Consider the following 27,558-nt stretch of genomic DNA (forward strand, 5'->3'; position numbering starts at 1 on the left):
TTCGAGGCTAGGTTTCGAAGACCCGCGAACCAAGGCCTTTTTGGCCAAAAAGGAGTGACTAGTATTAAGTCTGCCCCTTCTTCCCTGAATTTCCTCAGCACTAGTGGAATTAGAGGAAAGGGGGGAAAGGCGTAGCACAGCTGGTAGTGCCAGGGGTGAGCAAATGCATCCAACCCTATTGCTGCATCTCCTCGGTGAAGAGAAAAGAATCTGTCCACCTTTGAGTTCTGCTGGCTGGCAAAGAGGTCTACCTGTGGAACCCCCCAAGCCTCGGAGATCATCAGGAACACTTCCTGATTCAGGCTCCATTCTGCCTCTAGCAATTTGCGCCTGCTTAGGAGGTCCGCAAACAAATTCTGAGAGCCCTTCAGATGCACTGCCGATAGTTTGGCTGTGTTCTGCTCTGCCCAGGCTAACAACAGATTGGCCAACTCCATCAAGCTCCTGCTCCTGGTTCCCCCTTGCTTCATAATGTAGGTAACCGCTGTTGTGTTGTCTGACAACACCTGGACATGGTGACCTCTCAAATTCTGCTGAAAGGCCACCAAACCCAGAAAGATCGCCTTCAACTCCCTCCAGTTGGATGATCTTTGAGCTTCCTGCTTGGACCAGACCCCCTGAGATGTCTGACCATCCAGGTGGGCCCCCCAGCCCCAGGCACTTGCGTCTGTGGTAAGACGCTTGTCCACAGGAAAGGTCCACACCAGGCCCCTTGAGAGGTTTACCTGGTCTCTCCACCACCAAAGAGCCCTTTTCGTCCTTGACTAAATTTTTAACTGCTTTTCCAAAGGATCCTGATAGGACCAGCTTGACAGAACCTCCCTCTGAAGGAGTCTGGAATGGAACCTGGCCCACTGAACAGCCGGGATTGCCGCCGTAAGCAGGCCCAGAACTGCCATAGCCGTCCTGACTGAGACTGCCTGGTTGCTCTGTATCCGCTGTACAGCTAGCTGCAACTTTTCCTGTTTTTCCAGCGGCAGGAAAACTTTCTGGAGAATCGAGTTTAACGTATACCCCAGAAATTTCATTTCCTGTGAAGGGGTCAGGTTCGACTTCTCTAGATTTAGAAGCCACCCCAGGCCCTCGAGGTGAGACTGGGCCCTCTGGAGATCGACTAGGACCTGCTCCCTGGAGTCCGCAAAAAACAAAAGGTCGTCCAGATAAGGGACGACTGGAATCCCCTTCAACTTCAGGGGCTCCAAAGCCTCTGCCATAATCTTCGTAAAGACCCTGGGAGAGGACGAGAGTCCGAATGGCAGAGCCCTGAATTGGAGGTGCCATACCGAACTCCCCACCTTCAATGCCAGGCGCAGGAACTGCTGCAATGCCTGATGAATGGGTATATGAAGGTAGGCATCCCTTAGATCCAGAGATGCCATGAAGCATTCTGGGGTCAACAACTTTGTGATGGAAAAAATTGTATCCATCCTGAAATGTTTGTACCGAATGAACCTGTTCAGAACTTTCAGATTCAGGATTAAACGGTACTTCCCTGAGGGTTTTTTCACCAGAAAAATATGTGAATAAAAACCCCTGCCCTGCTGGTTTACTGGGACTTGAATCAGAACCTCTTGCTGTATCGGCTCCTGTAACAAAAGCTTCATTGCAGAGGCCTTCTCCTGATCCCTTGGCAATGTTGTCACATAAAACCTGCTCGGGGGTGGTTCTGAAAATTCCAACTGTACCCCTGATCGACAATACTCTTCACGAACAGATTTGGAGACAGCCTGTCCCATTGTTCACGAAAAGCTGACAGTCTCCCCCCCCCCACTGGGGAGATATTGTCACTTGCTCTTAGGGGACTGCTCTGGGGGAGATCTAAAGAGGACTCCACCCTTGCCTTTGCCCTTCTGTGAACCCCATCTGCTCTTGCGATCCTGGTCTTTTTTATGGGACTGCTGAAAAGCACGAAAATTCTTTTTGGCAACCTGCTTTTTCTTAGCTGGAAAAGCCTTCTTTTTATCGGCTGTCCTATCCAGCACAGACTCTAAATCGGGTCCAAAGAGCAAGTCACCCGAGAAGGGCAGACCACACAGCTTGACCTTAGAAGCAGTGTCCCCAGACCATGTTTTCAGCCAAACTGCTCTCCTGGCTGAATTTACAAGAGCCGAAGACCTGGCGGCCAGTTTAACCGATTCTGCTGATGCATCCGCCATATATTTGACTGCATTCAGGATCAGTGGAAAGGACTCCAAGAGATCATTGCGGGGTGCCTCAATATGGCTCTTCAGCTTCTCTACCCAACATTCCAGATTCCTGGCCACTACCGTAGCTGCCATAGCTGGTTTTAGACTGACTGACGCAGCATCCCAAGCCTTTTTAAGGATGGAGTCAGCTTTTTTGTCCATTGGGTCTTTAACCACTTGCCGACCGCCGCACGCCGATGTACGTCGGCAGAATGGCACGGGCAGGCATAAGCACATACATGTACGTGATTTGCCTCCCGCGGGTCGGGGGCCCGATCGGGCCCCCGCCCGGTGCCTGCGGCGGTCGGTTTTCGTTCGGGAGCGATCCCGGACGAGGGGACGGCCATTCATTCATGGCCACCCCCTCGCGATCGCTCCCGACGAATGGAAATCCCCGGTGACATCACTTCCTCTCCTGTAATGTAAACACAGGAGAGGAAGTGATGTATTCTCTCCTCCGTGTCGGTATTTTTCGTTCCGACACGGAGGAGAGCGGATCAGTGAGTTGCACCAACACATCCCACACACAGTAGAACATGCCAGGCACACTCACACCCCCCCTTTACCCCCCGATCACCCCCCCAATTACCCCTGCCCCCCAGTCACAGTGACACCAATGTCATTTTTTTTTTTTTTTTTTTTGCATTGGTGTCATTTGTGACTGTAATAACTGTTAGGGCAGTTAGGGTTAGCCCCCTTTAGTTCTAATGTACCCCCCTAACCCCCCCAATAAAGGTTTAACCCCGTGATCACCCCCCGTCGCCAGTGTCACTAAGGCTGGGTTCACATTGCAGCGGTTTATGAGAACGAATGTGATTCGCACCGCACTGCAGTGCAAATCACATCCGATCTCTGTGCGATTCGAGTTCAGCCATTCGCCGCACCCGCCGCACCCGCCACACCCGCCGCACCCGCCGCAAATTCGCACGGGACCCTTTTTTTGGCCCGCAGCAGAATCGGATCGCATGGGTGTTCACACCATGCGATCCGAGTTTGCAGATCGCACTGCGATATGCGAACTGATCTGGGGGTGTCAGTAACATTTCACTGACACTCCCAGCAGTTCGCATAGGGCAGTGTGAACTGCCGCCGGGAGGCATGCGATGCGGGAACCCGCCGCGGATTCGCGGCGTTTCCGCATCGCTCCAGTGTGAACCCAGCCTAATAAGCGATCATTTTTCTGATCGCCGTATTAGTGTCACAGGTGACGCTAGTTAGGCAGGTAGGTATTTAGGTTCGCCGCAGCTTTTTATAGCGCTAGGGACCCCCATATACTACCGCATAAAGCCCCCTGATTGCCCCCTAGTTAACCCTTTCACCAGTGATCACCATATAACTGTTACAGGTGACGCTGGTTGGTTAGTTATTTTTTTATAGTTTCAGGGCACCCGCCATTTATTACCTAATAAAGGTTTAACCCCCTGATCACCCGGCAGGTGTCATTTGTGACTAATAACTGTTAGGGCAGTTAGGGTTAGCCCCCTTTAGTTCTAAGGTACCCCCCTAACCCCCCCAATAAAGGTTTAACCCCGTGATCACCCCCCGTCGCCAGTGTCACTAAGGCTGGGTTCACATTGCAGCGGTTTATGAGAACGGATGTGATTCGCACCGCACTGCAGTGCAAATCACATCCGATCTCTGTGCGATTCGAGTTCAGCTATACAGATAGTATGGCTGAATTCGTGTCGCACCCGCCGCACCCGCCGCAAACTCGCACGGGACCCTTTTTTTGGTCCGCAGCAGAATCGGATCGCATGGGTGTTCACACCATGCGATCCAAGTTTGCAGATCGCACTGCGATATGCGAACTGATCTGGGGGTGTCATTAACATTTCACTGACACTCCCAGCAGTTCGCATAGGGCAGTGTGAACTGCCGCCGGGAGGCATGCGATGCGGGAACCCGCCGCGCATTCGTGGCGTTCCCGCATCGCTCCAGTGTGAACCCAGCCTAATAAGCGATCGTTTTTCTGATCGCTGTATTAGTGTCACAGGTGACGCTAGTTAGGCAGGTAGGTATTTAGGTTCGCCGCAGCTTTTTATAGCGCCAGGGACCCCCATATACTACCGCATAAAGCCCCCTGATTGCCCCCTAGTTAACCCTTTCACCAGTGATCACCATATAACTGTTACAGGTGACGCTGGTTGGTTAGTTATTTTTTTATAGTTTCAGGGCACCCGCCATTTATTACCTAGTCTCACTAGTGTACCCCTAAATTTAGGGGTGTCTACTTTCTAAAATGGGGTCATTTGGGGGGGGGGGTTTGTGCCATCTTGGCATTTTATGGCCTTCAAAACTGTAACGCCCTTAGAAAGCCTGAAGGCGGTGCTTGGTTTTTGGGGCCCCGTACGCGGCTAGGCTCCCAAAAAGTCCCACATATGTGGTATCCCCGTACTCAGGAGAAGCAGCAGAATTTATTTTGGGGTGTCATTTCACATATGCCCATGGCATGCGTGAGCAATATATCATTTAGTGACAACTTTGTGAAAAAAAAAAAAAGTTTGTAATTTTCCCGCAACTTGTGGCAAAATATAAAATATTCCATGGACTCAACATGCCTCTCAGCAAATAGCTTGGGGTGTCTACTTTCTAAAATGGGGTCATTTGTGGGGGTTTTGTGCCATCTTGGCATTTTATGGCCTTCAAAACTGTAATAGGTAGTGAGAAGTGAACTCAAAAAATTACGCCCTTAGAAAGCCTGAAGGCGGTGCTTGGTTTTCGGGGCCCCGTACGCGGCTAGGCTCCCAAAAAGTCCCACATATGTGGTATCCCCGTACTCAGGAGAAGCAGCAGAATTTATTTTGGGGTGTCATTTCACATATGCCCATGGCATGCATGAGCAATATATCATTTAGTGACAACTTTGTGAAAAAAAAAAAAAAAAAAAAAAAGTTTGTAATTTTCCCGCAACTTGTGGCAAAATATAAAATATTCCATGGACTCAACATGCCTCTCAGCAAATAGCTTGGGGTGTCTACTTTCTAAAATGGGGTCATTTGTGGGGGTTTTGTGCCATCTTGGCATTTTATGGCCTTCAAAACTGTAATAGGTAGTGAGGCGTGAAATCAAAAATTTACGCCCTTAGAAAGCCTGAAGGCGGTGCTTGGTTTTCGGGGCCCTGTACGCGGCTAGGCTCCCAAAAAGTCCCACATATGTGGTATCCCCGTACTCAGGAGAAGCAGCAGAATTTATTTTGGGGTGTCATTTCACATACGCCCATAGCATGTGTGAGCAATATATCATTTAGTGACAACTTTGTGTAAAAAAAAAAAAAAAATTTTTTTTTTGTCATTATTCAATCGCTTGAGGCAAAAAAATAAAATATTCAATGGGCTCAACATGCCTCTTATCAATTTCCTTAGGGGGTCTACTTTCCAAAATGGGGTCATTTGGGGGGGTTTTGTACTGCCCTGTCATTTTAGCACCTCAAGAAATGAGATAGGCAGTCGTAAACTAAAAGCTGCGTAAATTCCAGAAAACGTACCTTAGTTTGTAGATGTGACAACTTTTGCGCAAACCAATAAATATACAATTATTGACTTTTTTTTTACCAAAGACATGTGGCTGAATACATTTTGGCCTAAATGTATGACTAAAATTGAGTTTATTGGATTTTTCTAATAACAAAAAGTAGAAAATATCATTTTTTTTCAAAATTTGCGGTCTTTTTACGTTTATATCGCAAAAAATAAAAATCGCAGAGGCAATCAAATACCATCAAAAGAAAGCTCTATTTGTGGGAAGAAAAGGACGCAAATTTTGTTTGGGTACAACATTGCATGACCGCGCAATTACCAGTTAAAGCAGCGCAGTGCCAAAGTGTAAAAAGACCTCTGGTCATTGACCAGCAAAATGGTCCGGTCTGAAAGTGGTTAAGGATCCCCATATCCTCAAAGGCTAGATCCGTTCGTCTGGATATTTGTGAGAAAGCTGCATCGACTCTGGGTTTTTTGTTCCAAACCTCTGAGTCTTTATCTTCGAAGGGAAACCTTCTCTTGAGAGCTTTAAAGAAGAAAGGGGCTTTTTCTGGGTCCTTCCACTCTTTTCTCACTGAATCTGAGAGAACCCTGTGGACTGGAAAAACTCTCCGTTTTGTTTCGTCCAACCCCTGGTACATTTTGTCATGAACTGACAGTTGTACTTTTTCTTCTTGAATTTCTAGAGTAGTGTAGATTGCTTTAAGAATGTCATCTACTTCCTCTAGTGATAGCTTGTATTTAGAGCCCCTGCTATCTTCTTCCTCTTCCTCCTCCTCAGAATCCCTGAAGGAGATGAGAGTACTACCCCCTTCGTCTCCAGAATCCTCGGTATCCACCTGTCTGGACGACGACGCCCTGGGGCTGGGCGGTAAGTTCTGAGGCTCGGTCTGTGCGGGAGGGTTTTGTATCAGGATGGACCTGACTGAACTCAAGGAGTTTGTCAGCTCTTTAACCGAAGAAAACCAATCCTTATATTGCTGGGATGTTTCCTCTTCCACCAATTCTCTGATACAATTTCTGCACATTGCCTTCTGCCATGAATCTCTGAGGGGGGTCTTGCAAGAAGGACATTTTCTCTGACCTGGTCTAGCTTTTCCTAGTGATTTTTCCTGAAACGACATGCAGGCTTAACTCACTAAAAGCTCTCAACAACCAGTCGCTTAACACCAAGCCAGTGCAGAGACCCACCACCAAACAGACCACTAGTGAGACCCCAGAACTAGGCTGCAAAAGGTCAGAGCGAAGTCACCTCTGACCTGCAGCGACAGGCCCCCAAGAGGGGGGAACAGACAAAGACATAGCCCAACAGTGAAGCAGAGGGTGCCAGTGCACCTTACGTACCTGGGCTGGACCGGTGCTAGGGGCGCCTGTCTCCGCCATAGCTGGCTTACACGCCTCCATCGCTGAGTAAGGCAGCTATCACAAACAGCTCCGTCATTTTTTAAATTTTCCCGGCCGCCGCGTCATCAGGGCCGGCCGGAAGCGGAAGCACACGGTCACCTGACCCGCCCCATGATCCCTGCGTTCCAGGCGCTTGAACCACGGCGCCACGCCCCCTCAGAGTGCCTGCGCGTCACCGTAAACGACACTGTCGTCGCCCGGGACCCAGCGACGAAAACGGAGCCACGCCGCTGACCTGCAGCGACCTCCGCCAGCGACAGAGCCCTCCCTGTGCTAAATCAGCGGACACCGGGCACCCGACGCCGGCACTCCGAGGGTCCTTACTCCCGTGAGACGGCGGGACCAGGAGCTCCAGGAGTCCTCCCCCACTGGAGATGCTGCTGGGGGTCAAAGAAAAAAACAACCTGTAGCTAAGGTAAGCCTTACTCCCCTGCAGAGAGTGTAGCTCTCCCTGGTTCAGGCACATGCTTCCTCCAAGGAGGAAACACAATAACTGAAGCCATGGAGGAAGAGGAGGTGTTTTTAAAGTGGGCATGTGTTTCCTAATGACAAGGTGGAGCTACACTCTCTCCGGGGTTGTCCTGAAAGGTGATTTGAGAAAAAAACAAGACTTTACAATCACTTTAATGTGCTTCTCTTTGAGCCACTCGTTTGCTGCCTTGGTGGTATGTTTTGGGTCAGTGTCATGCTGAAAGACCCATCCAAGACCCATCTTCAGTGTTCTGGCTGAGGGAAGAATGTTGTCATCCAAGATTTTACAATATATGGCCCTGTCCATTGGCCCCTCAATGCGGCAAAGTCGGCCTGTACCTTTAGCAGAGAAACAGCCCCAAAGCATCATGTTTCCACCTCCGTGCTTGACTGTAGGGATGGTGTTCTTAAGGTCATAGTCAGCATTGTCCTTTCCCTACAGTCAAGCATTGAGGTGGAAACATACTTTGGGGCTGTTTCTCTGCTAAAGGTACAGATCGACTTTGCTGCATTGAGGGGCCAATGAATGGGGCCATGTATTGTAAAATCTTGGATGAGACTAACTCTTCCCTAAGCCGGAGCACTAAAGATGGGTTTTGGATGGGCCTTCCAGCATGACAATGACCCAAAACATACAACCAAGGCAACAAAGGAGTGGCTCAAGAAGAAGCACATTAAGGTCATGGAGTGGCCTAGCTAGTCTCCAGACCTTAATCCTATAGAAAATTTATGGGAAGCTGAAATTCCAAGTTGCCAAACGACAGCTGAGAATCCTTAAGGATTTAGAGAAGATCTGTAAAGAAGAGTGGACCAAAATCCCTCCTGAGATGTGTGCAAACCTGGTCACCAACTACAAGAAACGGCTTACCCTCGGTGCTTGCCAACAAGGGTTTCTCCACCACTTGTATCATGTGTGTGTATATATATATATATATATATATATATATATATATATATATATATATATATATATATTTTCCCCATGCAACGTATGTGTGGTTTGAGTAAACGCTGTTCCGGTCATAACGGTGATGTCATTTTAATATTTCAATAAGGAGTACAGCAATTGGGGATTGCATGTTACTGTATCTCACAGATGAGCTGTGCAGCACCCTGAGTTCCAGTTCCCAACAGGTGAGAGTCAGTCACTCACCTAGAGCGGCATTTCTTTGGAAGTACCAAGTTATGTTTTTCTTGGGGATTAAATACTTATTTTAGTCATTGAACTATAACTTAATTTCTAACATTTGTATCATGTGTTTTTTCTGGATTTTTGGTTGATATTCTGTCTCTATCATTTTAAATATACCTATGATAACAACGATAGACCCTTCATTTCTTTGTAAGTAGGCAAACTTACTAAATATGTAGAGCATCAAATAATTTGTTTCTCCACTGTATTCATGACTGGTAAGTCAAGAGACTGTGAGCTCCTTTGGGGACATTCACGGATTTGTATGCTTGGTGCATTCTGCAACATGCTACAGAATATGTTTACAATATGTAGATGCTATTTAAATCTGTACCTGGGTTTCGATTTAAATCTAAACCTGATATATACAATTGTGCAATGAATATGGATAATATTACTTAAAATAGACACAAATAACTTGATTACCTGAGATCTTGCTGTAAGCGCAACAGAATGGTGGCTTCCAGCTGCCAGCTGTACCACCTCCTTGCCATCCATGCTGCGAACACATAATGGCTGTAGCCTGTATTAAGGAAACAATTAAATCATTACCCTAAAGTTCAGTAAATGTAGGGGCTTCTGCAGCTGTTTAAAACTAAAAAAATAAATAAAACTACAATTTCTTTTTTTTCCTTTTACTTTAATTATTATCTTTGCATTTTACTGATGCAACCACAGATGATAAAACCACTCAGTAACCAGTAAGTAAAGAAAAGAATCTGTATTATTATTATTTTTTTTTTTTAACTTTATTGTTCGACTTATGTCGTATATAGCAAACAATCTTAAAGAGTATCTTAAAATATATGTTTGATCACAAGTTTTGGTTATCCAGTAATGAGAATCCCAACCTGTAAAAGAAATGTTTTTTGTCTCAGTGAGAATACACACGGATTTGTAATCTCTCAACTACATGGTGGTACGTGCATTATTGACTGAATTTGTGGTTGTGGTTTTACTTAGGGACATTATTATTACTATGAATACACACAAACCCAGAACAATGCTGCAGGAAGCTTATTAAAAAATAATGAAGGCTATTTAAATTACAGTAAAAATAAAAAATCCAGTACAGGAAAAGAAAACAGGAAACTTTATTTTATGATGTGTTTACACATATTTAAAAGTGCACCTAATGTTAATGTTAACCTCAAACATAGCATACTTCTGTATCTGATGCAGTATCGGTCTGATGCTGCAGCTGTACCCCACTGCCTCTAAGCCCGAGAACTGAGTGATCACATGACTGCTGATTGCTCAGTTCTCGGGTCTGTGCTCTACACCTCCAGCACTCACTGAAGCACAGAGCAGAGAGGGGGTGGAAGCAGGTGGCTCAGGCTCTCAGCGGCACATCGAGAGCCTGAGCCAGCTGCCAGTCAGATCATACTTGCCTGCTCTGTGCAATGATTTTGCACACAGCAGCCCTAATCCTCTTCTCAGGTCCCCTGCCGGTGTCCTGGCTCCTCCCTATTGCAAGCTGCTTACTCTGGGGGCACTCGTGCGCACTTGCTCCAAGTCACGTTCCTGGGTGGGATTGACAGCAGCTGGAGCCAATGGTTCCCAGTGCTGTGTCTGAGCCAATGAGGAGGGAGAGACCCGGGAGAGCCGCTGCTCTTGTGCACATCGCTGGATCAAGATTGGGCTCAGGTAAGAATTAGGGGTGGCTGAGGGGGGAGCTGCACATTGAAGTTTTTTTTACCTTACTGCATAGAATGCATGAAGGTTTAAAAAATAAATAAATAATACAATTCGGCCAATAGAACCACTTTAACTTGCTTCCAAGCTAATTGGCTCCTGTGGGTATCTCTATGCTAGCAAGTGGGCATTTTAACATGAAATCTCTGCTTGTGGTATTGACAAATGTAGATGGGTCAATGTTCTCAGTAAAGGGCTGTGGAATACATTTGCCCTGAGAAAAACAAACATGTCTTGTATAATAGCCCTACCGGTCAATATAAAGTCGCATTTTACCTTGGCAGGACATCCCCATGTCCCAGCTGACCCTCTTTTCCTCTCCCCCAACTCCAAACTTCAGTCCTTAGACATGGCAGTAATACATCTGCTTCCCCGCTATTAGTGGGGGTCAGTGCAACTGTTCTCATCCGTGCTCTCCCAGCCTTTCTAAGGAGCCTAGGGGATACTAAAAACAAAAAGGCAAATCAGATTTAAAAAAACAAAACAGCATAATCAATAACCAAATGTAACGGCACTTGAAAATATTTTATCCAAAGTGACTTCATAATATTGTATATAAAGTCTAGGAACTTTAACACGTTACAATATAAAGATTACCTTGAGAAAGCAGCCCTGGCAGGGAAAGTCTTCTGTTTCCGGCTTCTGCTTCCTCCTCTCGAATATCCACCAAACTGGAGCTTTTCTTGCCTTGCATGGACTCCAGTTTCACTTGTTCTTCTCTGCTGTCCTTTAACCCTTCCTGTGTAACGGAGGCAATAGCAGACTCAGCATCCCCTAGAGTTCCAGAATAAAAGTTCATCACCTTCTTGAGGGACAGAGCCCCAGCTTCACACGTGGCCACCACTCGGAAGCCCACAGCTGATGCACAGGACACTACAAGGCTGTTGAGGGCTGATGTTGAAGTAGTAGCAGGACTGTGAAAACAGTCACTTAATTCTTGCAGCATACCCTCCTGGGCCTAAATCAAGGGAAAGAATATGATGAATTCATAAAAATAGTACATGATTTTAAACTGCAATCCGGGGAACAATTTTAGACATTTTCTCTCATTTACTATCACATGGACAAAAAAATAAGGGAATATCAGCATCAGGGCACTGACAGCAATACAAAGCCTACAGAGGAACTAGCCTTCCCTTACCAGAAATAAAAAAAAATGTTATCCCTGTTGGATATTTTCACTCTAGTGAAATCTTAACTAAAACAAAGTGAGAGAAAATACAGTGCATCCGGAACAAACAATAACCCATAATGACAAAAAAAAAAAATCACATGTACATAAGTATTCACAGCCATGACACTCAAAATTGAGCATCCCGTTTCCATTGACCGTCCTTGAGATGTTTCTACAACTTGATTGGAGTCCACCTGTGGTAAATTCAGTTGATTGGACACGGACACACACCTGTGAATATAAAGGTCCCACAGTTAACAGTGCATGTCAGAGCACAAACCAAGGCATGTAGTCCAAGGAATTGACTGTAGACCTTTTTGACAGTATTGTAACAATGCACAGATCTGGAGAAGAATCCAGAAAAATGTCTGCAGCATTGAAGGTCCCAATGAGCACAGTGACCATCATCCGTAACTGGAACAAATTTGGAACCACCGGGACTGTTCCTAGAGCAGACCGCCTAGCCAAACTGAGCAATCGGGGGAGAAGGGCCTTAGTCAGGGAGTTGGCCAAGAACTCGATGGTCACTCTGACAGAGCTCCAGCGTTTCTTTGTGGAGAGCAGAGAACCTTCCAGAAGAACAGCCATCTCTGCAGCACTTCACCAGCACTTCACCAGTCAGGCCTGAATGGTAGAGTGGCCAGACGGAAGATAAAAGGCATATGACAGCAAGCCTGGAGTTTTCCAAAATGTACCTGAATGGCTCTCAGACCATGAGAAACAAAATTCTCTGGTCTAATGAAACAAAGATTGAACTCTTTGGCCTAAATGGCAAACATCATGTCTGGAGGAAACCAGTGAAGCATGGTGATGACAGCATCATGCTGTGGGGATGTTTTTTAGCGGCAGGAACTGGGAGCATAGTCAGGATCAAGGGAAAGATGAATGCAGCAATGTACAGAGACATTCTTGATGAAAACCTGCTCCAGAGCAATCTGGACCTCACAACAACCCTAAGCACACAGCTAAGATAACAAAAAATTGGCTATGAGACAACTCTGTGACCGTCCTTGAGTAGAAACCAATTGAACATCTCTGGAGAGATCTGAAAAAGGCTGTGCACCAATGCTCCCCACCCAACCTGATGGAGCTTCAAAGGTCCTGCAAAGAAGAATGGAAGAAACTGCCCAAAAATAGGTGTGCCAAGTTTGTAGCATCACAATCAAAAAAACTTGAGGCTGTAATTGGTGTCAAAAGGTGCTTCAACAAAATATTGAGCAAATGCTGTGAATACTTATGTACATGTGATTTTTTTCATTTTTTATTTTGAATAAAATTTGCAAAGATTTTACAAAAATTTCTTTCACGCTGTCATTATGGGGTATTGTTTGTAAAATTTGGAGGAAAATTATGAATTTAATCCATTTTGGAATAAGGCTGTAACATAACAAAGCGTGGAAAAAGTGAAATGCTGTGAATACTTTCCGGATGCACTGTATCTCTGCATAGCAGTAAAACCTACCACATAATAAAAAAAAATTTGAAAAAAAATTGCAAAACATACAAAGTTTTCCACAGATGTAGAAACCAACTAACCTCCAGACCAAAGCGTATTAGAAGTGAAACATACTGAAGTTAGTATCAGTAAACCATCACAAAAATGTCAGTGGAGTCGAGCCCCCAAAAGTAGTGATGCGCTGAAATTTCGGCGGAAAATAGGGATTATCGGCAGTTTGCTGATAGAAAAAAAAGGTGCCAACCGCTATAAAAATGCAAGTAGTTTTGCCACACTTATGGTGTGTTTTTCATAGGTCATCTGACTCAAATACTGCATCAAAAACACAACAGGGGTACATTATTGATACGTTCTTGCTGCATTTTCAATGCATTTCAATGGGGAGGTGTGTTTTTGGTGCAGTTTTTTTTTAACGGACCAAAAATGCAGCAAGCAGGAAGGATTTTTTAACTCCACAATGGAAGTGCAATGAACCAGTGGGAATACAATCAATAGACTTTACATAGATGCATTTTTCTTGAGCTGTTCTTGCACTAAAGGTGCCGATAATGGGCAAAAATAAATATTAATTTAAATGTATTATATTAATTAAAACGTTGAATATAATACAATTATATATATTAAAAAAAAAATATATATATACCGTATATATATATATATTTAAAAACTGTAATTTTTGGTTTCGGCCAAGTACATCCTGCATTTTCTGTTTTGGTACCAAATCAAAGGGGTAGTCATTATCTCATCATTCTTATAAAGAGAAAACAAACTTAAAAACAGTAACATAAAATACTAAAAATAAATTAAAAATAACCCCTTTGCGCCGACCATACGCAAATTTGTGTTCATGACTTGAAGGGGTTAAAGAAGGGTGATGCAGCTTAAGGCAAACCCCGGTTGGCTTTTTAGTGATAACAACCTATGAGACTAAAAGTTGTTCAGCTGTTATCCTAAAGGAGTGGAAGGGGACATCCTCCCCCCTTCTGTCACCGTCAGCTGCACCGTCTGGATTCGGCTTTGATCGGGTCTCCGATGTAAAATACCGGAAGTGACATCAGAATGTCACTTCTGGTTTACTTGGCTGTCAATGGTGGCAATTTAAAAAAAAAAAAAATTACAGTATTCAAAATCTCCAATTTTGGCAATCTGAATAGATTTAAGTGCAGAGAAGGGATTTGGGGTCTTTTAGACCACCGATCCCTCCATAAAAAGTACTTGTCACCTCCTATTACTGTCAAAAGGGATGTTTACATCCCTTGTGACAACAATAAAAGTAATCAAAATGTATTTTTTTTTTTAAAAGGGACAATGTAAAAAAAATTAAAAATTTTAAAAAAATTAACAGCAAGCAGAAAACGCATACGTGAGTTGTGCCCGCAAGAAAAACAGTGTTCAAATAACACATGTGAGGTATCACTGCGATTGTCAGAGCAAGAGAAATAATTCTAGCAAAATACCTCCTCTGTAACTCTAATCTGGTAACCTGGTAACCCTTCATTTTTTTTAAAGTGTTGCCTATGAAGATTTTTAGGTACAGTAGTTTGTCACCATTCCACGAGCGTGCGTAATTTCAAAGCATGACACGGTAGGCATCTATTTACTTTTCTTTCACATTATACAAAAAATTGGGCTAATTTTACCATTTAGTTTTTGTTTTGTTTTTTCATAAAAGTGTATTTTTCCCCAAAAAAATTGCGTTTAAAAGACCACTGCACAAATACCGTGTGACATAAAATATTGCCATGATTGCCATTTTATTCTCTGGGGTCTCTGATAAAAATATATATATATATAAATGTTTGGGGGGTTCCAAGTAATTTTTCTAGCAAAAAAAAATATGGATTTTAACTTGTAAGCAACAAATGTCAGAAGGCTTAGGCATGAAAGGGATAATAATAATAATAATAATAATAATAATGATGATGATAATAAAAAAAACCCTACCAAATTCACATAAAATATGCCCAAGCAAATAGGCCTAGTCTGGTCTATAATTTTTATCACCAATCCCACCCCAGACAAAATTGTCAAGTAAACCTCCCCAGGATCCTGGGATAGAGGGGCAAACAGCATACCAACGACCCCCTAACTCAGGGATCTCACTATTCACTCCTACTGGGGTAATGTAGTGAACCTCACAGGACTGGACACCCAGAATTCATACTGAGACGCAGTCAAAAGGAACTAGGACAGGTTCTAATCCTTTAGCACTCTATCAAAAAAATAAAAATAAAATAAAAAAGTTTAGCCTGAACTTTCATTTTAATTTCTGGAAGTCCAATGGAGATATTCATCAGGTGGAATTTTGAAAGTGACAAATGCTTCAAACCACTAATATTGCACTGAATTTTAGAAAATCGCGATTGCTTTAGTGAGTTTTTGGTCTTGTTCCTTTGGGGATGGGAATTACTAGGAATTACTAGGAACTTTGATACTCATGGAAAATCTTCCCCAAGCCATCTGTGCTTACCAGGCAAACATTGAGGTACGGTCTAGAAATGTCAATACACTTATGCAATTTGTTTGTTTACCAATTAAAATCAACCTTTACCAAGAGTATTAGAGCTTGCAAGTTTACAAAAGGATTTCCATTTGTATCTGAATGATATTGTCAGACTTTTTCATGGAAATCATTTACATTTAGTTGACACTACCTAATAAACTGGTTTCTAATAACAGAATATCTACCACTTAAGGCTCCATTCACACTTGTACAACTTCAAACTTTGTCGTAACTTTGGATGGGTGCAACTTGGATACAATTTTTGCTTTTACCGGTAACAATGAACAACTGTTGCATTGTATAACATTCATGTATGACTTTCATGCAACTTTTGAGGGTTAACATTGAAGTCTACGGCCCACAAGTTGCATGAAAGTCGGACCAAAGTAGTGCTTGGACTACTTTGTAGTTGCTGCAACTTTAAGTCACACATACCTGTATATGAATTGGTATTATTGGAAAACATGGGGAATGACTTGTCATGTGACTTTGGTGTCCAAAGTTGCATGACAACTCGCACAAGTGTGAATGGAGCCCAAATAGAAAGGGTCTCTGCTCTGGGAAAGCCTTTTCGTATATACTACACAGGCTGACATGCAAAATTATCTGGCACAATGCCTTACTCGATAGTGCTTTGGTCTTGCAATGGGTTGAATTTCCATCACAATTTGCACAACAGGGCTATGTTATCCCCTGTATTGAAGAGCTTTCCCTCAGAGTTCAGGTTTTCATCCACAAACCCAACACATCCTCACCTGAAAGTTCTTGTTAAGAAGAGGTTAAAGCCATTCTTCTGTAGGGTCCCCTAGGGCAGGAACCAATATAAAAACTGTAAAAGGCTGTGAATTATGCTGGTGCTATATTAACCACTACCTGTACGACGGTGGCTTCTTTCGGGTAAAGGGCATGCGTGCCTCTGCCCGCCGACTCCTGCTGAGATTGTACACATGAGGTTTGTCAGCAGGTTCCGGACAATGATTCATGGCCGGGACCTGCCGATTGGCTTTGTCCAATCACAGCACAGAGCCCTGTGTTGACAATTAACCCAGGACTTTGTACAGAGAGAACAATCGCTTTGTTTCCTCTCTCTGCAATGCGGCGAGAATAAACAGATATTTAGTAAAAGGCAGCACACATTACACAAACCCTCATTAGGCACACATTTACCCCCTTGATTACCCAAGATATTAAGCCCTTCCCGGTCAGTCATTAGTACAGTGACAGTGTATAATATTATCACAAATCATTGTATTAGAGTCACTAGTAATGTCAGTGGCAGTTAGTTCCTACCCAGTGTCAGATTGCCCCCGGCACTATCACAGTCCCACTATAAGTCGCTGATCTCCACCATTCGTAGTATAAAAAAATAAATTAAAAAAATTCCAATATATAGACCATAGTTTGAACACTCTATAACGTTCACACAAACCAATCAATATACACATTTTTTATTTTGTTTTTTTTTTTTTGTTTTTTTTTTTTAACCAAGGACATGTAGCAGAATACATTTTGACCAAAATTTATGAAGAAATTAGATTTTTTTCCTGGATATATTTTATAGCAGCAAGTAAAAAATATATATATATTTTTTCCTTAAAACCTTTATGCCGCGTACACATGATCGGAATTTTGGCCAGTAAAAGACTGATTAGAGCTTTTCATCGGAAAATGTATGCTCCATTGGAATTTAGATGGCCGAATTCCCTCCAGCAAAAATTTGAGAGCATGTTCAGAAATTCCGATCGTGTGTATGCAATTTCGACGTGCAAAACGCATGCTCAGATACGAGATGGAAGCTATTGTCTACTGGGTATTGAACTTCCTTTTTCTAGTCTCGACGTACATGTTGTACGTCATCGCATTCTTGACGGTCGTAATTTGGTGTGACCATGTGTATACAAGACAGCTTGAGCGAAATCCTGTCGAAATTCCGTCGGGAAAACCCATCAGAGCTTTTTTTTTTCGACCAAAATTCCGATCAGGTGTACGCGGCATTAGTCTTTTTTTCGTGATTAAATGACACCAAAAGAAAGCTCTATTTGTGTGAAAAAAATGATATAGCGTAAAATGGCCTGGTCGTGAAGGGGGTAAAATCTTCTTGAGCTGAAGTGGTTAAATTAAACATGTATACGTTTTAGTGTATTATAAACCTCTAAATTTATATGCCTAACTCAATGGACAAGGTTCAAGCACTCACAAAATCTGTGACTCAGGGCTGGCTTGGCTAACTTTTATTAAAAAGAACATCTTTACACCACGATTTCCCACATCACTTCAACACAATAGCAAAACTGTGTTGGCCCTCCTGATTCTTCTTGCAGCATCCCTGCTCTGGCCTCAGGCTGTAGGCCTTTGTCTGTTCCTTCAGATCATTTCTCAGCACCACTCACACACTCACATACTCTGCATACCCCACAGCCCGTTGCTGCACTGGCCAACACCCCAATCTCTACTCACATTCTATCACATACGGCCTGTGCACACCCACACAATCAGCAGGTGCTGGCTGCTGGAAAAACAGGAACCCAAGGTTGAAAACGTCATCCCCACCCAATACTCTACAAAGCTCTCAGGCTCCATAACACCTACCATGATTACCAATCCTGGAGAAACTTCTCTGCACTTGTGCAAGGCAAAGCCCTGTCACAGATCTTACCCCTCCTTTGTTTCAAGGGCAGAACACAAGCATAAATACCACATTTTGGCACCTTTATGCCAGCCATCACCCACATGGGTCCAATCTTGTACTGACATAAAATTTTATCGTCAAAGAGAAACTATACTCCCTGTATTGTCAGGTGACCTTCCCTGTGTCACCATGTTACTCAGACTTTGACACCCCCACAACATTTTACTGGTGCACTTCCACATATGCATCTGCTTTTTTCTTATCCTGGGATTACACTAGGCATTTGGGGAATTTACGAATCTTTGTACATTTTTGAACACGAGAGTGACTTCTAAGCTTAAAGTATCTAATACTATTAAAATTTACAAAGTTTTCCTTCAATTTCCTCTAGACCAGCCTTTCAACCTTTTCATCCAGGAGGAACCCTTCAAATAATTTTCAGGTCTTGGGGAACTCCTGCTAAAACCAAATTATCAGAGATCAGTGGGAAAAAATGCCCACTTACATTGGAGGTCAGTGAGAAGAATACCATCCTTTCACGGGGAGGTTACAGACAGCTAAAAAAAAAAAGAATATTAGTGGCATCATGATGCTGGCTCTGCTCCAAAACTAAGCAGGCACCATCAGAGGGAATGCTAGTGGAGAATGGTTGCTCCAGACCAGGGGTCGCCAAACTCTGTAAACAAAGGACCAATTTCCTGTCCTTCAGATTTAAGGAGGGCCGGACTGTGGCCATTAGGAGTAGAAAAGGCCCCGACATCAGTGGGAATAAACAAGTCCTCATATTTGGTATCAGTGGGAGGAAAAGTGCCCCATCGGTGTTGGCGTGAGGAATTGTGCTCCATAGTTGGTGTCATTGGGAGGAATCGTGCCCCATCATTATGGTCATTAGGCCACATTGTTGGTGTCATTGGTAGGAATTCTGCCCCTTCATTGGTGTCAGTGGGGGGGAATTATGTCCCATTGTTGGCATCAGTGGATGAAAATAGTTCCCCAAGGGCCAAATAAAAGCAAGCAAAGGGCTGCATCTGGCTGCTGGGCCACAGTTTGGAGACCACTGCTCTAAGACCAACCCCTTTACCTCTATTTAAAGGAATAGTTCACCTTTTATGCCGCGTACACACAAGTGGAATGTCCGACAGAAAAAGTCAGACGGGAGATTTTCATTGTATATTCTGATCATGTGTATGCTCCATCTGACTTTTTACGTCGAAAATTCTGATGGATCTAGAAATAGAACATGTTCTAAATATTTACGACAGAACCAATTCCTATCGGGAAAATCGATCGTCTGTATGCTGTTCCGACGGACCAAAAACTACGCATGCTCTGAACACACTGGTCGTGTGTACAGAGCATCAGAAAAAATAATAAATGCACTTTTTTTGCAGGTAAAAAAATATTTGCATTCATTATTTTTTTTCTTTTGCAACCTGTAAAGCATTGCATCAGTGATCAGCAGATCGCTGGTGCCATGCAGATCTGTCAGTATATCTGTGTGCCGTACATCCCCAACAGCAGGGATATGCAATTAGCGGACCTCCAGCTGTTGCAAAACTACAAGTCCCATCATGCCTCTGGGTGTCATGCTTGTGGCTGTCAGAGTCTTGCAATGCCTCATGGTACTTGTAGTTCTGCAACAGCTGGAGGTCCACTAATTGCATATCCCTGCCCTACTGGCAGGCAGATGCACTGACAGGAAGAAATCAACTACCATGGAGCTCCACAGCACCATGGGTAGTTCATTGAGAACTGCAAGCTGATCATCGCAAAGGATGCCCGGGCTTGTAGTTCATTCACGCACAGAGCTGTGTGAAGGAATGATTCTAAGGGCCAGTTCACACCAGATGCAGTTTTGTGTACTTTTTTCCTGCACTAAAAATGCATGCACAGTGTTTTCCATATATTCCAATAGCTCTAGTTCACACCATGCACTCATGTTCCGGTCAGTTTCGGGTACAGAAACTGACTGCATGGGGTGAACTAAAGCCATTGGCCATACATGGAAAACACTGTGCATGCATTTTGTGCAGGAAAAAAAAGCGCACAGAACTGCATCTGGCGTGAACTGGCCCCTAAATGATTTTAAAAAGTGACAGCTAGTACAGGAAACTTCTTCCCGTACTGCTACCACAGGGAGGGAGGTTAGCGGGCAGCAGCAGAAGCATTAGGAAAATGTTACATGTTCCACCCTAAAAACAGGTGGGACGTGTAACATATTCCCAAAGCTGAACTTATCCTTTAAACTCAGAAAGGGTCACGTTTCCAAACACTTTTGAAGAAATAACTGTGGGCTCTTATTAATTTAGCTGAGCTTTAGGCTAATTGTAGCCGTTTATTTACCTGATGCACTCTCACACCTTAGTCTCCTGGACTCTGAAAATTCTTCACTCCAACCACCTCCTGAACTTATAGTGGCCTACCTCCACTGCAGTTTACTTCCTCTCTAACTGTTCCGCAGCAACATATTTTCCAGGATTACCATCAATTATGTCCAGAAAATACCTCATGGTGACCCTTAATTCCACCAGCACTCATGTTCTCCTGCTAATCAAGAGTCATAAACAAACAATACACTTGTCAGGAACATTTTGCCAACCATCAGAATTCTAACTGCACATGCATCATTATACATAAATACGAGCATGCGCTCACTGCCGCCAAGCGGGCTATTTGAATCTGAACTCTGCACAAGCTCCTTGCTGAATGTTCTTCAGTCTTGTGTCCTTGATTCTGATATTCATTCTGATTCTGTAACCCACCCCGCTTGATCTGGATTCGGATCGTCTTTGTCTACTTTTGATCGCTGTTTATCTGTTACCAACCTCAGCCTGGACTACTGACTACACTTCTGTCCAGTGAATTTGTACCTCACTGCCCGGTCGCTGCCTGTCCTTTACTTTGATCCTGCCTACAACTTGGTGTTTCCCCGCTCAGCTGTTACCAGACCAGGTTTGGGAATTGGGATCCAACAGTTCACGTTAAAACCAGGGTTTTTTTTTTGCACACATCTGCAAATATATGCGGAAGCTGCGGGGCCACTTGACAGCACCCTAGTGTACTGCAGTCCTAACGCTATACATTTTGAGAATGGGGAGGCCCTGGATACCTTTGCCGTCATTGTGCTATCGATGGATGTCCAGTGTGTCCCTATACCTTTAAGTATGTGTGAGCTCCCCCATACAGAATAAGAATGTTGATTGAATATACCACACTTGCAATCAACATTTTGCCCATGAAGAGCGACTCCTATAAGAGGATATGAAGGGGTTTGTCCTCCTCCAAGGTAGAGAGAAGGCCTAACAGACATTGCTTGGGGCAGAGGGTCAGGGAAGAGCCCATTTGATTGTGTAAAAATTTAACCACTTGCACCCAATATCCCTGATTACAAGGGCAGGACCATAATAAATGGTAAAAGGTGTCACAGGGGTTCACCACATCTAGAGCATGTTGGATTGTGGTCTGGTTGGTACTTAGAAAGGTGGTTTGGAGTTAAGCAAGATCTATGTAGAATATAAAAAAAGGTGAGTGAAACGATCAGAGAGTTTGGGAGACACAAATTTGCAGGTGTCTAAGACCTCATTTCAGTCCTCATCTACCTATTCCTCTACGTCTGCCACCCACTGAATTGGTAGGCCTGTGTAATTACAGCAGGCAGCATTAGATTGGTCTAGAACAGAGATTAATTGGGATCTTAGCCAGTAATCCCCTAAAACAGGGGTAGGGAGTCAAGACTGGGGAACTGAGTCCCCAAACTGAGTGTTGATTGCAAGACGGAGTTGGGGATAATGAAAAAACTCAGTCTTGAGTTCCTGGAATGCCATGACTCTGCAATTGAAAAGGACATGTGAGAGGTATATAAACCCCTTGATAATCCAAAGCCCATAATTGGGTACCGTTAATAATTCGGGCAGACACGGGTTACCCCAGAGGGGCATATGGGTATGAAATGAAGGGGCTTCCGTATAGTTCGTAGCCAGCTGCCAGATTTTACAATGGTAAAATAGCATTAGTACCCGACCCTGGTGGAAAGACTCATGGAAACCACAAATAAGGACTTGAAAGGGGCGAACAACTGGATGAGGGATCTTGACTAATATTTTAACTACATAAACATATAGTTTTTGAGACCAAGGAGAAGGGGAGAGTTACCAATAAGAAAGGGACTACTCTGGTCTTCAACAAAATGGTAGCCTCCAATAAGAAGATACAGGAGCAATTTACAGCATACCCTAATTTTGGTAGCATAATTATTAATGTGGAATACACGTTCTTTTGTTAAGGAACATTGATTGTTATCAAACCATTCTGCTTTAAAGTGATATTAAAGGCAGCCTTTCTTCTTAAATAACAAACATGTCATACTTACCTGCTCTGTGCAGTGGTTTTTGATCCTCCTCTTCAGTTCCCCTGCGGGGCTCCTGGCCTTTTCCTCCTGCCCCTATAGCAAGCAGCTTGCCATGGGGGCTCCCAAGCCACTGTTCTGCGTGACCCTTCACACACATGGAGCGGGCCTCGGCCCTGCCCCCAATCTCTCTTCATTGGCTCACTGGATGTAACTGACAGTAGAGGGAGCCAATGGCTCCCACTGCTTGTGCACATCGCTGGATTGAGATGGAGCTCAGGAAAGTATGGGGGGGGGGGGGGGGGTTGCTTTAATGCATAGAGTGCATGAAAGTAAAAATCATTGAGCCTTTACAACCACATTTTAACAAAGACAAGGCTGTGATGCTGATCCAGTGTCTTCTGTATTTTTCAAATCACTGACCAGTAATCAGCAGACTTCAAGCTGACTTTGCTAACACTGCCTGCTTGTTCCAGTCCCTTACTGAAGCTATAGAGGCCAGAGTCAGCCAAGTAACTTGCATTTTAAGAAGTTGGTCTGCATTAATAGCAGCTTCCGTAATTTCTTTTGGTACAGGTTCTCTTGTCTGTCCGGGACAAGTCCAGAGTTTCTAGCCATTTCCAACTCTATTCAAAAGATAAAATGAAAAAGCGAAAGCACTTCTAGCAGTTGGCATGTTATAAAACATAAGATTTAACAAAGAATGGCTTATCTTTCATTGGTACAATTTACCAGCATTATGCAGCTGTCATTTGTGTTGAAACTAAACCAGACTGAAATTCCATGACAATATGCATGTTTAATATTTAACTTAAAGTATCCATGATCTAGAGGTGCCAATGTGATTGGAAATCTCCTGTTGATGGCTGCTTTTACATTGCATGCAATAACTTTTCTTTCCATCCTCCATTTCTTGTACTTTCAATACCAGAAAAATAAACACAGCATAATATATATGGCTAGCATGGACCTTTTGGAGGTGATTGTCTCTCGTTCTCTCCATTCGATTGTACTTGATGGTGGTCCTTGATAACTATCACTTGATAAAACAAAATAACAGAGTAGAACTACGCTGCATCTGAGCACCACAAACCAAGAATACCAATTTAATTTTAATATTCAGAGCAAACTCGCCCATCCACGTCCCCATGCTTTAGTTTGCTGAAAAAACAAGTTGAAAACACCCCCTAGAATTTCTAGCTGTGGCCATCCTAAGGGCAGATAATTAATGTAGCCGTTACTTCCTGGAATCCACCTACCCTTAGCTTAGACATGCAGGCAGGAGGGTGTGTTTGGCTGAGAAAGCCCATTTGCCTAGGCCAGAAACTAGGAAGTAACTTAGAAAAATAAAAAATAAAAAGAAATGTAAAACAAGTAAAAGGAGATAAATTTTCCTATCCATTTACTAATACTAGCAGCACAAGGATTACAAATAGTCAATGTTGATCGAGAGAGTGAAGTTCCGCTTTAATGTGCCTAAAGATATTAAAGGACTTTCACCTGACCTGGTCATTTAGCCCATAGATTCGTTATTGTTTTTGATCGAGGGTTGAAGAGAAACAACTGACTTGATTCCCCCACCACACACCACTGAAGTGGATGGGGAAAATCCTCCCAACTGGGCTACTGTACTCTGATGGCAGGGAGACTTCCCCGCTGTCAGAATACACTAATCAGTGCTGCAGGCTATAGCCTGCAGTAACGACCCTGAGGGGAAAATCCAAAAGGGCAGTTGTACAGAAGTTAATCAGTAAATCGGCCTCTGTACACCCTTCCTGTCCATACATGGATTGAAATTCAGCTAATTCCTGCTGAAGCAGCTGAATTTCGATCCATGTATGGCTGGCTTTTCCCCGCTGAATACCATTTTTCCTTATTGTTTTAGAAAAGGTATTATTGTTCAACTTCACCGAACAACCAATTTCTTCATTTGCATTTACTTGTTGTAAAGTATGATGGGCAGGGATGACCAAGACCATATACGATAGATAAAAACTTTTAAATACTTCCATGATCTTCAGCTACTTAAAAATAATAAAAGATAAAATAAAAAAGCATGGTGCAAAATAACAAAAGGCCCATTATTCTGTACAAAATCTTACCCGTGCATACTCTAAGGTGGTATTGTTTGAAGAGGAATCCACGTTGGCCGTTTCAGCGTTAGACAGCAAGGTGCTTTCACATATTGGCTTGTCGAAAGTCACATCAATATCACTTTCGCAAATACTGGCCACATCAGTGCCAATCTCGGTTTCAGACTCTGCTTGTTTTGGGCTTTGTTTTCTGCCATCCTGTGTCTCAAAAGAGCATAAACTAGGTTCTGTTCCTTTAAGCCCAGAGCTCAATGAAGACAGACTAGTTCTTTTGTCAGGTTGGGATTCTGCCAACATTACTCCTAATGGACAGCAGTGGGCATCAGAAATAATGACATGGTCTTCTTTCTCCGTCATAGTGATTAACAGTTCTCTGCAATGGTTGCATCTCTCTGGCACATTCTTCACATCTTGGGCAAGAGGGCATTGCACCAGAGCCAAGCTGTGAAATGCCCCACACACTACCTGAAGAACTCTCCGGCCTGAAAGATGTTCCACCTTTTGAGGCTTGGTCACAGGAAACGTTGAGGTTATTAATCCAAGTTGGCAGCCACTGCCCCAGGCCCAGATCTCCCTGCTGACAGACAAGGCAAGAGTATGTTCTTCCCCACAGGACAGCTGCATAACCCGTACCCACAGAGGAGGGGTACATTCCTGATCAGTTATAGTGACTGGCACAGGCTCTGATATTGATGGGCAGTTGGCAATTGCACATTGTCCAGCTGTGTTTTCACCCCACATATAGACCATTCCATTATCTGTTACAGCTCCACAGTGATAACTTCCTGCAGCAACACATATTACATGCTGACCACACAATGTCTTCTCTAACAATGGAGCGCTGCAGGGCACTTCTTGTGAATTCTCCTTCCATGACTGCTTTCCATAGCTAAAAACTTCACCGTCTAAATAAAAAAAACAAATAGGTTACATGTGTCATATAAAGTTAGTACGCCATGTAGTTTGAAAAATTATCATGTTTTAAACATTGCAGATGAATCCACAAAAAGATGATGGATACTGTGCCAAACAGCAGGAACTGGTGGCTAGAATCTTCAGATTAATATAAGCCTTATCAGAAATATGGTAAAGAAAAATAATGGTTGTAATTTAGCATGTACAATAGCTCATAGTGTCACAGTCTAGTCTTGTGTATCTAGTCCACAGCATTAATAGATAAGAATCTCTTCTCTTTTGGGTGAACTGTGTGAGAAAGCCACGATGGTCGTGACTAAATGCGTCAGCGGCCATCGCTGGAGTTGCGCTGGCTGACATCTCGTTACCACTTGGTCGGTTTCAGCAGAGTCTCATGCAAAACAACTTGACTCTTTGTGCAGTAAATACCAAGGAAAAGGATTCCAATTTGCAAACCAGTAAAGCTTTATGCCCTGTACACACGGTCGGACATTCCGACCACAAAATCTGTCGGATTGTTTCCAACGGATTTTGACCGAAACTTGTGTTGCATACACACGGTCGGACAAAGTTGTTGGAAAATTCGATCGCTCGGAACGAGGCGGCGGTCATTGCGTATGACGGGACTACGTAGAGCTAGTAGCCAAAAGCTTTGGTCTCGTAAATTAATCGGATTTTGTGGTCGGAAAATTTTAGATCCAGCTCTCAAACTTTTTCCATCGGGATTTCTGATGGGAAAAAGTCTGATAGAGCCCACGCACGATCCGATTTTCCGACAACATAATCCGTCAGAATTTCCAACCATGTGTGCAGGGCATTAGGGTGCATTTCCACCTGCGAATGTACATCACCTGTAATTACATGTGAGAACCCCGGTAGGGGTTCCTCCGATTACCTGCAAGTAAACAGCCTTACTGAAAGCAACTCTCGTAGCTAATCGCGCCCACTAGTAAGTAATCTGTTATGCTGCAATCACATGCAAAGTATCAGCCCTGCACACAGACTGGCTGTGTGTCCAAGGCTGATCACTCACGTGATCAGAGCATGACAGAATACATGCACGCGGGTATGATTAGCTGCAAGAACCAATAGGCTTCCACTGCGTTCAATGGGGCTGCCTACTCTGCCAATTACAGAATCCCTGCTGGGGCTATTATTATACAGGATTTATATAGCGCCAACAGTTTACGCAGCACTTTACAATATTCTTGTTTGTAATCACCGGCAAGGTGCAGTCACAGGTATGATTTCACCCTTTTTACTTTGCTCCTTATCCTCTTTAAGAAGTCTGATCGTGTACAGAACATGACGTGACTGATGTGAAATAATCATATGTCCCCAACAGCAGGTATTCACTCCCTGTACGATTACTTCCAAACATTGTTGGGCAGCTGCAAACAACTGTGACTGCTGTCAGCTTATCATTGCTTAGTACAGACTGCAGTTTTCTGCAAGGTGCTTGTGGCCTATTTGGTTGTGTGAATGACACCTAAATGTCCAAAAATGTGTCATAATGCAGAACAATCTATTTTACTAATCTGGGTTTTGCATCAATCACATCATGTACACAATCAGACTTAACCCGCTACCATCGGCATCAGGAAGCTGGGATTTCTTTTGAGGCACCACACATATGCGTATTTGTGCTGGAAGTACGCACCATAGTGCTTTCCCAGCAACTCTTACTTGATTCCATAATTAGAACAAACCAGTTCTTAAGCTGGTCAGACATGCATTTATTTTTTTGGAAGCTAACAGATTCCCCCATGCATACCAAAGAGGTGGATGGAGAAATAACCCACCCCCCCCCCCCCCACCCCCCGAGCATACCAAAGAGGTGGATGGAGAAATAAACCCCTCCCCCCCCAAGCCTGACTAGCAGCTGCCCCTTCGACAGATCAATTACACAAGTAATCCAGTTCTGTTGAGTAGGGGAGCCCACAGACTGATCAAAATTTGATCAGTGTATGGTCAGCTTTAGTCATTATTATTATTCAGGTTTAATATAGCGCCAACAGT

General features: G+C 43.6%; 1 protein-coding gene across 2 annotated transcripts in view; it reads right to left on the minus strand.

Moving 5' to 3' along the window:
- ALS2 (alsin Rho guanine nucleotide exchange factor ALS2) overlaps positions 1-27,558 on the minus strand; it is a 152,249-nt gene that overhangs the window by 89,600 nt on the left and 35,091 nt on the right. For both annotated transcript variants that reach the window (XM_077448586.1, XM_077448585.1), the window contains exons 4-7: positions 24,634-25,529; positions 11,022-11,382; positions 10,701-10,869; positions 9,156-9,252 (exon numbers count right to left, since the gene is read on the minus strand). In XM_077448586.1, coding sequence (XP_077304712.1) covers positions 9,156-9,252; positions 10,701-10,869; positions 11,022-11,382; positions 24,634-25,529 — 1,523 coding nt within the window. The remainder of the gene's footprint in view (positions 1-9,155; positions 9,253-10,700; positions 10,870-11,021; positions 11,383-24,633; positions 25,530-27,558) is intronic.

The sequence above is a fragment of the Lithobates pipiens genome, unplaced genomic scaffold (assembly GCF_037356315.1).
Source record: "Lithobates pipiens isolate NorthernLeopardFrog02 unplaced genomic scaffold, aLitPip1_a1.2 Scaffold_22, whole genome shotgun sequence".
In the NCBI taxonomy this organism is placed as follows: Eukaryota; Metazoa; Chordata; class Amphibia; order Anura; family Ranidae; genus Lithobates; species Lithobates pipiens.